Source organism: Phalaenopsis equestris, unplaced genomic scaffold (genome assembly GCF_001263595.1).
Source record: "Phalaenopsis equestris unplaced genomic scaffold, ASM126359v1 Scaffold234717, whole genome shotgun sequence".
Taxonomy (NCBI): Eukaryota; Viridiplantae; Streptophyta; class Magnoliopsida; order Asparagales; family Orchidaceae; genus Phalaenopsis; species Phalaenopsis equestris.
Window position 1 is genome coordinate 139,700 of NW_018252621.1, and position 10,893 is coordinate 150,592.

At 38.4% G+C, this 10,893-nt stretch overlaps 1 protein-coding gene across 1 annotated transcript in view; it reads right to left on the reverse strand.

Moving 5' to 3' along the window:
- Nucleotides 1–3,058: 3,058 nt before the first annotated feature.
- Nucleotides 3,059–10,893, reverse strand: part of LOC110038994 (calmodulin-binding transcription activator 6-like) — a gene marked incomplete at its 5' end in the record, with an annotated part of 14,827 nt that continues 6,992 nt past the window's right edge. Inside the window, 3 exon segments of the mRNA XM_020743923.1 lie at nucleotides 3,059–3,625; nucleotides 4,971–5,285; nucleotides 5,909–6,470. Of these exon segments, the coding sequence (XP_020599582.1) occupies nucleotides 3,587–3,625; nucleotides 4,971–5,285; nucleotides 5,909–6,470 (916 nt within the window).

The following is a 10,893-nucleotide window of genomic DNA, read 5'->3' on the forward strand; positions in this document are numbered from 1 at the left end:
CCAATATAACTGTCTAGCACCTAGGCGCCAGATCCTGACACCATGGCATCGGGCCCTCTGTTTCTACTTAAGGGATCTGGCGCCTAGGCGCCATTTTACTTTGTGCTACTTTGCTCTATTTAACTCCATTTTGCTCTGTTTTTGTTTTTTTCTCTCCAAAACTCTATTTATTGTATCTGTAATAAAAAAACAAGCAAAATACCATCCATTAAAGTGTAATATCATTAAAAATGAGCATAATGAGCATAAAATGTATATATGAAAAAAAACACATTTTTAGGCATGTCAGGATTCATGATTTTTTTTAATGCTTTCTTGCATGGTTAACATATTTGCTCCACTAATCAAACACCATGTCATTTTCTATGATTCTTTGATCCTCAATCAAGATTGTAGAATCCTGTCAAAATATGCCTATTCTACCAGGATTCTGTGGTTAACATATTTGCTCCACTAATCAACGACCAGAAGTCATAAATTGTAAAATATATTAACATCCTAATTGGCTAGATTAAGAGTAAATAAAATTCAAAAGTTAACCAACATAAGTCCATAAAAGCTCAAAAAATGCTATATGAAAAAAATCTCAGAAAAATCACGATAAATTCATTAACCCTACATCACAGAAAAATGAAAGAGAATTTAGTCAAACATAATAGAAAAAATCATATCGGGATTTATTTTCTCCACAAAAATAGAAGTTCTCATTCTCGCACAAAAAACTCATGAATAACAAGAGTAAAAGAGGGGACTACAAGCAAAAACATCCCCTAAAAGTTTCAATCCAAAGAGAGGAAGAAAACATGATGGTAGATCTCTCTCGCAAAAATCAATCTCCTCTTATAACCTCCAGCAACCTAAGATGCCCTGATGCCCTAGACGCATCTTTTGTGAAATATATAGCTAAAGCTCGGCAAAGGCAAGAAAAATCATTTCAAATTTGATGTAGCTAGCCTAGTGTGAACGCGCCATGAATTCCGCACTGGTGCATCGTGAATTTGGCGCGGGTGCACCATGAATTTGACACGTGCACGCCGAAGTTGAGCATCGACGCAGTTTTTCTGACACTGCTGTGTTGCATCTGGAATGTAAGGGTGCAAAGATTTGAGCGTGGTTGCTTTAATCTGGCGCAAACGTGCTCTATTTTAGGCACATGCTCTTTGTTTCGGCGCAAGCATGCCGCAAGATTGATGCGTACTTTGGCTTAAAATCAACCATTATGTGTTTATACTCATCCTTTTTTTAATTCTGAAACTACATCCAACCTCACCTGCACAAATAAGATAGAAAGTATATTTCTCAAGCATAATATCAATATGAAAGATACCAAAACATGGTTAAACATGTTAAGAATATAACATATATTTAACCCATGTCATATATTTATTAAAATCGATCATAAATTCCTACATTCATAATAATATTTGAAAATCTTTTTTACATTATTGATCAAGCCCTCCAATCAAAACTCGAATTTTAATTTATTTAAATGTCCTGTACCAACCAATTCATCTTCACTATAGGACTGTATACTCGACTGGTAAAGCGGTTCTCTACCTTTAATTACTTCTCATGTGCAACCTCTCATGCTATGTTCTAATTTTAAAAATTGCCCTCACACTTCCATAGTTTAATTATTTTATTATCAAATAAAAAGAAAAGGTAATGAAATCGGTTGAGGTGACCCACTCATATGTATTGGACTCTTCCTCCGTCATCACATTATTCAGGATCACAGCTTGAGGCAATCTATTCAAAAAGTTTATTACATGGGTTATACAAGAACCTTATTGGCACAATATCAAATAAAAAGATCAGGGATGAGAAACCCAGGAAGCGTAGAGAAAAATTCGAAATGACGCACGAAAGAGCTACAATACAAAGAGAATAGAACGCGGCTCTTCTAAATCCTATATTTATAGATAGATATCGCTAAATGATAGGCAAATATAGCCAACTATATATTTAAGAAAAACGTATCAAAATGCTTGATGAGTACAGCTCAAGTAAATGCTATATAATATAAAGCAATAATTGTTTGCCAAGCACAAGCAATTTGCCAATTTCTTTTGCAGCATGTCATAAGCTTGGATAACTATTTGAACGATAGCTGATAAAGCGAACCAAGTTTTAGCATGACACGAGTTCTACATAAGTTTAATAAATACAATTTCTTTTTTTAGTCAACTAACAAGTCTAACCTTATACTAGTGGGAATTTGTCTTGAAGACGGTTAAATCAGTCTTTCAAGACCCAGTTGACAAGTTCATTTAGCAAATCAAAATTGACTAGACGAGTTAATCGCATCTTATTTGATGAAATCTTCAATTTTGGTCAGGCTACCTCTCAGAATTCCTCCTATAAGGTATACAAAAGGTTCATTATATAACATATACATCTATGTAATTAAATAGTTAGAAATGAATTTCAAATTACATTAAATTTGAATTTGAATAAACACAAAAAAAAAATCATTTCAAGAAGATCCGTCATCAAAATGAATTAGAATTCATAAGCACATCTATAATCAAATAATGAGACATGCATCTTTCTAGTTCATCAATGTACCTCCATGAATAATATGAACTCCATGGCGAACGAAGCAACAAAACGTTCATCATCTGCAGTTCCTCCCCACCCCACCCCCCCACCCCTCTTCATCACTTCTGCTGACTCCAAGGCTGCTTGAACTAACTTAAATCCATTTCATGCCCGAATTAACTTCAATTAAAAACTCCAAAAAAATCAATCATATCAATCAAAGCTAATTCAAAATGGTTCAATCAAATTTAGAGAAATCAAATTCCAAATCTTTTTTTTGGAAGTATCCAAAAAATTTTGCTGCACAAAACTTCTTTAGAAACTACCTTGGCCAAATCAACTAACATTATATGAATAACGATCTGGCAGTAGCAACTTGAAAGGGCATGGAACAATTAAACACAATGTCCAATGATTTGGACAACATACTCGACCAATTCAATTTTTTCACCGAAAATTTTGGTCTATTAGAAATATTTAATGACAATACAATTTTGGTTTCAGCAGTAGCAATTTGTACGGGCATCGAACAATTAAACGCTAATTCCTAAATTCTATCAAGTTTTCTAAACAAACGATTACAAAAATCACAGCTTAAGAGACCTATCAAACAAGTAGTGGGCAAAGTTTTCCTGATTTCACAAATAACAAGGGGGACAGGCAAGCATCGATTTTATTTAGGCGAAGATGTTAGAATAGCTACACAGAACAGGGCAATGATTCTGGTGGAATCGTTGCTTCATGATGCGCCTTGACTTCTAAACAGCAGGTGCGTGGGGATCTTTTGCCACCCCACAGCTATTTACAATATTTCATTTATTTACAGGACTTATTGTTCACAGACGGACTACTCTACCAGCCTTTAATAACTATTTCCAAGGTCATTGCTACGTGGTATACAAGCTGCATCAAACCATGGTCATTCAACAGTCATTGCCAAGGGAACATTACCACCAGCCAGAAAAATCTACCCAACTGCTGGTGCAGTCTCATGCGAGGAAAATCATCCAAGGAACCGACAAGTACATCCAAAATCTTGAGAAGCTCATTGAAATCCAGCGGCACCATTCAGACTGAATTCCAGCTGCATTATCCAAAGAGAAGAAATTTCAGTATCACGGATAACAGAACAGCAGCAATCAACTGTATATATTGATCATTCTATGAGACTGTATAATGGAATAAAAAAAGTTAAACTAGAAAATTAGAAGAATATGCACCAACAACCCAACCAATTGATGCCGGAGGTAACCCGAATAAAAATAGAAAAATCAAGTATTTTTGCTGAATCCAAAATAGAAAAATACAATCTCACAAACGAGAATAGAAATAGCAATAGACACGGCACACAACACACGACTAGCATGAATCTCAGGTGTTGGTGGTGGCCGTTAGGGACTCTAGAAAGATGGGGAAGGTGCACGACTGGGAAATCAGCGGTCAGACAACGTCAACTTGCCAGAAAGATGGGGAAGGTGCAGGACTGGGAAATCAGCGGTCAGACAACGTCAACTTGCTGTCCTGTGCAGCAGTGAACCGGGAGTGGTGGAATAGAAAGGAAATCAGTAAAAATTGGCTGCCCAGGTTGCGGGTATGAGAAGGAACAGCAGCGGGTTGAGCTTCTGCAGGTACCAGGTGTAGTGGAAGCAAAGAGGGACGGGTGAGCTGGGCTGCATTGTGGAAGGCCAGCAGCGGCAGCGAAAAGGAGGGAGGGGAAGGCGATGGCGGCAGGAAAAACTGCAGAAATTCAGCGAGATATCATGTGTGGAAGGCTGCAGCAGCTGTGGGGTGGGAGGGGAAGGGGTCAGAGCTAATTACCCCCGCGAGAACAAGCTATAGCCGTAGCACCACTCGACCTTTTGGAAGAAGACCACCACCTCGGACGAGCTAAAGCCGGAGCACCACTCCCATTTGGATACAACTCTAGAAGGGAGAAACCAGGACACCCACGGCTGACTTGAACAAAAAACATGAAAAAACTCCAAACCTAAAACACCAGAGTTACATATATAAGCCCTCGATAATTAGGATTGTATCCCACTATGGAAATAAGGCGCCAAGCCAGCGTGGGAGAGCTGGTTTGCCCTCACTGGTCTAGACAAGTTTGATCCCTATAAAAGAATCGCGACAATTAGTCCCTTGGTACAGCAGCTAGGGTCACAGAACTGTAGCACACTGCAGTAAACATCACATGAATGCATCCTGGGTAGCTCCCGTGTCACACCACAATGGAGATGCTTGCAGTGAGTTTGCACACTCCCTCCAACACAATTTCCCCTCACTCTCATTCTCTAAAGAAATCATATTTTGATTACCAGCAAAGAAAGAACTTCAATGAAAAGGTTGTGGACTTAATTAGTAACTACTTTTATTGTTTTGAATTGAAGATTTTGAGAATCAGCTTCCACACAATCCCTTCAGGTCAATACCTTTGCTTTTTCCTGAGACAGTTTCATTCGTCTGTACTGCTGCTGTGCCTGGTAAGAGCGAAACATAGCCTGAACCCGAACAACCGACCTTTGAACCCTCTCTTCAGCATGCTTTCTGCTAATCTTAAAGAAATCCTCCTCTGCTGCAGTAGATGCTTCCAAGTTCTTATGTGTGCCAACTTCCATGGCATTAACCTGCATTCCCCGTAAACCTTTTCTCTTCAGCCGCCAACGAAGGACTGCTTTCTCAAGCACCCCAACTGACCAAAGAATCTTCCGATATTGCTTCCTCACTTGGTGACCTCGCACTGCAGCCTGCGAAGTAAATGCTTGAGCTAATAAACGAAAATTTGGCAAGCAACGAAGAAATTTTTTTAGGAAGCTCATATAACCTTCAAATGTAGGGGCAGGTAGAATCAGTTTAGACATTAGAAAATAGATGAATAAACATCCTTCAGAAAAAAGTAGAATTTCTAAATAAAATCTTTCCAAGCAAACTGCAATAATAAAATAACTAATTCAAACTTTAAGAAAGAAAAAAAAGAGGCTCAGACTAAATAAAATAAAATCCATTTCGAGACTGTAAATTGAGTGAAAAACATCAAAATCATTGTTCTAGAATATCAGGAAATGAACATGAAAGCAAGTTGAGGATTAAAAAAAAAAAAGAAACATCAGATCAAATCATTTCTTTTCATATAAATAAAACTTCTCTATAGAAGGGATTAAACTCAATTCTTATGCTTGGATTTCAACTATGTCAATCATACAATGAGCTTTTATTTCAGCCAGAATGTTCATATCCTTCAAAATATTTTGATGGTTCTTATAGAAATCAAAAGTAAGGAATAACATTTAAAAGTGACTTCAAAAGATAAGGGAGTCCTGATCAATGCTCAATTTCAATGCTTAACTCCATGTATAGAAACTTCATTTACCTGGATCTTGATGGCTTGCCGCCGCATGTTAAGGAAGTCCCTTCGAGTGCGCCATGTACGGAAATGGCTTTGTATTCTTGCAACTGCTTTCATCAACCTTCGTCTTTTATAATTGCGATAGGCATGCTGGATTCTTAAAGCAGCAACGATCTGAGATGCTTCCATCTCTGGTTTGGCCAGTTGAGCAGCTTCAGTTTGTAGCCTTAGAGCGCGTTCCCTAAATGCTGCTTGTATCCGATCAGCTGCATCAGCTGCATTCCTGTAAGCTTCTAGTGATTCTTTCAAGCATAGTTCCTGCTCACTAAGCATCTCAGAATATAAATCTTCATTGTTGACTTGATCTTTCGAGGCCCGTAAGATAGATGATGGCACATTGCCAGAAAGCGACATGGCCTCAAAATGGGCCGTTAAGCCCTTCTCAGCAAGATATGCAGCCAAGCCATCATGACCAGACTTTGATGCCAGATCTGCTGCAGTCAACCCTCCTGGATTTTCTGAAGTAGGATCTGTAACCAAGCTCGGATTTGCCCCAGCAGATAGAAGAGTAGCAACCATCCTTTCTCTGAAACCCAAAAACCATTGTTATACTGACTTTACATGAACAATGAAAAAAATACAAAAGTACTAAAAATCTAAAATTGGGCCTCCAAGGAGGCAACAACAGAGATGACAGAATGAAGAACTGCCAAGGAGGAAACCAAGGGCATTAGCTTGGCTCGAGGACTTCCACAAGGTAAAAGGGTAGAATGGGGCTGATGCTGTGTGCCAGGAAAAGGGGGGAATAAGGTTCCATCTCTAGCTTGGTATGAGTTGTTATGTGTAGCTTTGTGAATTACAATAGTCGTGTTAGCTAAGAGAGTAGACTATAAAGCATGAACGAGGGTTTAGCTGTGCACAAAACCTTAAATATAAAATAATTTCCTTATTCCACTTCAAAGAGAGTAGACTATAGTTGCCAACATCCTCACATTGCCCAAAACCAACAATCAGATCAATTGGCGCTATCATTAAGCGTCTCACTCAGTTGTTCAAATGACATTCTGCTTATGAAAAAAAAAACGCTCAACAACAGGAATAATAAAAAGAATAAGCATCAACTTATCACAGGAAAAGCAACTTACCAAAATCAGTGAAGCACTTGAAATCATCAATCTGTGGTTAACCCTACTGAAAGCTAAACTTGAGCAGCACTTAAAAGGGAATATGATGTTGGACAATATGATCTTGACAACGCCCAAAAGAAGCAAGAGCAAAAAAGCTAATAAAAAAATTGAAGTAAAGAATTCATCTCTCTATGTCATGATCCACAGGGGGCAATCCAAAAATCTAAATCGACAAGGTCAAGCAAATTTATAGATTCCATAAATTCAAAGATAATAATAAACTTTCAATATCACGCTAAATGGACAGGCTGATGGAGAAGTAGTATCACTAGCTAACAAAAGGTAAAAGGTTGTTAATACCTGACGGCTTTCTCAGTTCTCCATGAAATCATTTCTAATCATCAAAGTACCAAGTCCCACATGGCGACTTGTAAAAGCGGGTACAAATGTACATTTCAAAATATCAACTATAATTTAAACAACACTCAACCAACTAATCATAATATCTGTTATAAATAAATAAATAGATAAGGAAATCAAGTTTTGAAACGATGTGGAATAACTGCCATTACTCCGGTTAGGCTTAAGATTCGTAAGAGGCATTTTCACGGGAGACTGTCTCTCATTTCAGAAACTGGGAGAACAAGTGCAAAAGAAAGAGAAAGACAAAGCTAGAGTTGTGCCCTAGCTGATCAGTTGAGAAGGAAAATGAGAGGAAGGTGAAGGAAGCAACAATAGTGAAGAAAGAGTAAGAGAAGTCATTGTGTGTACCTTCTATTTCCTAAGTGGGAGAGGAGGAAGAAGCCAAAAAAGAAGGGAGGATTGTGCGGCTTTTCCCTATCATGAGAAGGTGCTTGATCGATCACGAGCGGTTGAGAAGGGAGGATAGCAATCATTGTTTGTGTTGAAGTTTAAGCTCCCACTCGAAGGAAGAAGAAGGAAAAGGCACTCGTACATGTGCAGGTTCGAGTGGAGCAGAAGCATTCGTGCTATAATAAGGGAAGAAGGTAATGGCTCTGTAGAGAGGAGAAGCAGACCATGTGCTCGAAGGAAAAGGAGCTCGATCACATTCAAAGGAGAAGACGCTCATGCTGCAGGAATAGAGAGCCACGTGCGTGTGTATTAGGGCTGTTGACCGAATATAAAAGGTAACTTTAAGATTTTATTTAAGTTATTTAATTAATATATATATACTTTTTTTTTTCCAAAAAAAAGCAACTAGTGGCTCCCTACATGTTAGATTAAAACAATTTTACAACACGAGAAGAGGGGAGTTGACTTCACAGTAATGAGTCATCCCTCATCCCAAGGACCTTACAGCAGTTACAAAGAGAAGAAAATAGAACTGGAAAAATACAGAAGAGATAAGCCCTAGTGCAAAAGGGGATCCAAACGGAAAAGAAAAAAGAGTGCCAGAAATCTTCAACATAGAAAACACTATCTCCTAGGAGCGTTGTGGTTAGCAATTCTAAAGTGGGGACCTCTAGCATATCTCCATGCATCAGAAAAAGTAAAGGGGGTGGGGAGGCTGCAACAGATATGGTATTGGAGCAGAGACCATGTCTGACAAGCCAGTTAACAAGTTTGTTTCCTTCTCTATATATAAAAGTAAAAGTAACATTGAGCTGGGGGTGCGCCCTCTGATCTTTTGAATCCAGAAAGAATGATGCCAGGGTGTCCCTTCCTCAGAGCCCAACAAACTGATGACCACAATAGAGTCCACTTCCATCCATAAGTGGTTTCATCCAGTCTTGATAGCAAGGTTTAGAACCCAATAAACAACAATAAGCTCAGTTTCTATAGCATCAGAAGCCAAAACTGGAGTATAAAAATACAACAAGCATTGGCCCAGTTGATTTCTATAAATTCCCCCCACACCAACACCCATATCAGTGAAACTGCCATCTGTATTTATCTTTACAATGTTACCCCTAGGGGGCTTCCAGATTACTTTATAGATTTGTAGAGTAGTTACCTTGTCGGATGAGTAGGAGTTGGAGATATTAGGGAACCTTTTAAGCTTGATCATTTTGTGTAAATATGTTATACTGTTTCTAACCACCTTTTCAGTAGTAGGTAGGGTGTCTTCAAACTTGGCATTATTTCTTGACATCCATGTGAACCAGGCCACTATGAAAGGTATAGGAGCATTATTCAGCTTATGCCAGTTCTGCTAGCAGGTGTTAATTCTATCCCAAGTAAGATTGATCACTTCAATATTCAGATGTGTCAAGAGCTGATCCCAAACTTGTTGAACAAAGCTTCATTGAAAGAAAAGATGTGGCAGAGATTCCTCCTCCTGCAGGCACAACCAACATCTGGAGGGACTTCTCAGCCCTCTAAGTTTGAGTATATCATCTGTTGGTAATAGATTTTGGAAAATCCTCCAGCAGAAAAAAGAACATGGATGGAGATAGGAACTTATTCCAAACAGTCTCTCCCTAAGAAACTTGTTCCCAACAATAAAGTTTAGTGTAAATGGCTTTAGTGAGGCTTTGATTAGAGTAAGCTTGTCAAACAACTTTATCAGTTTTGTTTCTATCAAACTTTATGGTGGCAATTTTCCTGACAAAATGGTTTTTCAAGATAGTAGAGAGTTTAAGAAGTGACCAACTATTACCTTCCCAGCAGTCAATAACTTTGATTTCAGGGTTGGGGGCAGATGAAAGGGGTGGCAACCAATCTTTGGAGCACCAATGATCAAGCCAAAAACTGATGTCCCTTTTACCCAAATCCCATAAAAATAATTCTTTAGCAGTTTGTTTAATCCAGAGCATCTTCACCCAAATTTTAGAGTCACCAATTTTTCTAACAACAAGGGTGGGATGTTGATCTTTACAGTATTTACCCCACATGAATTTAGCCCATAAAGAGGTTTGAGCTCTGAATTTAGTCCAGATTTTGCACAGGTTGAGTTGAAGTAGTTGGTTCAACCCCTTGAAACCAAACCCCGAGCCAATTGGGGTTTAGCCACCTTCTTCCAAGAAGCCCAGTGCATCTGCTTTCTTTGATCTGACCACAAGAATCTATTAAAAGCTCTTTCCATCTGAATTCGGGTGCTTTTCTTAATGTTTGTCATCTGTAGGATATAGGATGGAAATGTGGTAAGAATACTCTTCAGTAATGTTATTCTACCACCATTTGAAAGGAAGGATTGAGTCCAACAAGATAGGAGGAAAGAAATCTTATTTAGAAACTCCTCAAACTGTGTTTGTTTAGTTCTCCCATTAAGGAGAAGAACTAAGTATTTGATAAGAAGTTGGGTACAAGAAAAACCAGTGTAATTAGAAGCCCACTGTTTACAATTGTTGGAAGTATTCTTATTGAAGATCAGATGGCATTTTTCAGCATTGAAATACATCCCTGAGTGTAATTGGAACTTGTGGAGGCTCTGTAAGACTTTCTTCACTGCATTCTTATGGGCACTGGAAAATACCATTATGTCATCAGCATATAGTAGGGGAGCGATGGCTATATTGGATCTGTGGTGATATCTGGAATAGCTTTGGGTCAGGAGGGAAGCATCCAATATTCTAGACAAGTAGTCAATAACAAGAGTAGAAAAGAATGAATATGGTGGGGGATAAAGGATTCCCTTGCTTCTGACCTCTAGCAGCAGTAAAGGACCCCCAACCTTGCCCATTAATGAGGATGTAGTGAACATTGTTGGATAACCATCTTCGAAAACCTCTAGCTGAAAGAATATCCATTATGAATTCCCAACTGATAGTATCATAAGTTTTTCTTCTATCCAGTTTATAAATTTAGTAACTTTGATTTCAGGGTTGGGGGCCTTATCTTTGAATGACCTTCAATTTGAACACAAGTAACAGCTCTAGTATACATATCTTTAATGACTTGAATATAAGTCATATTAACACA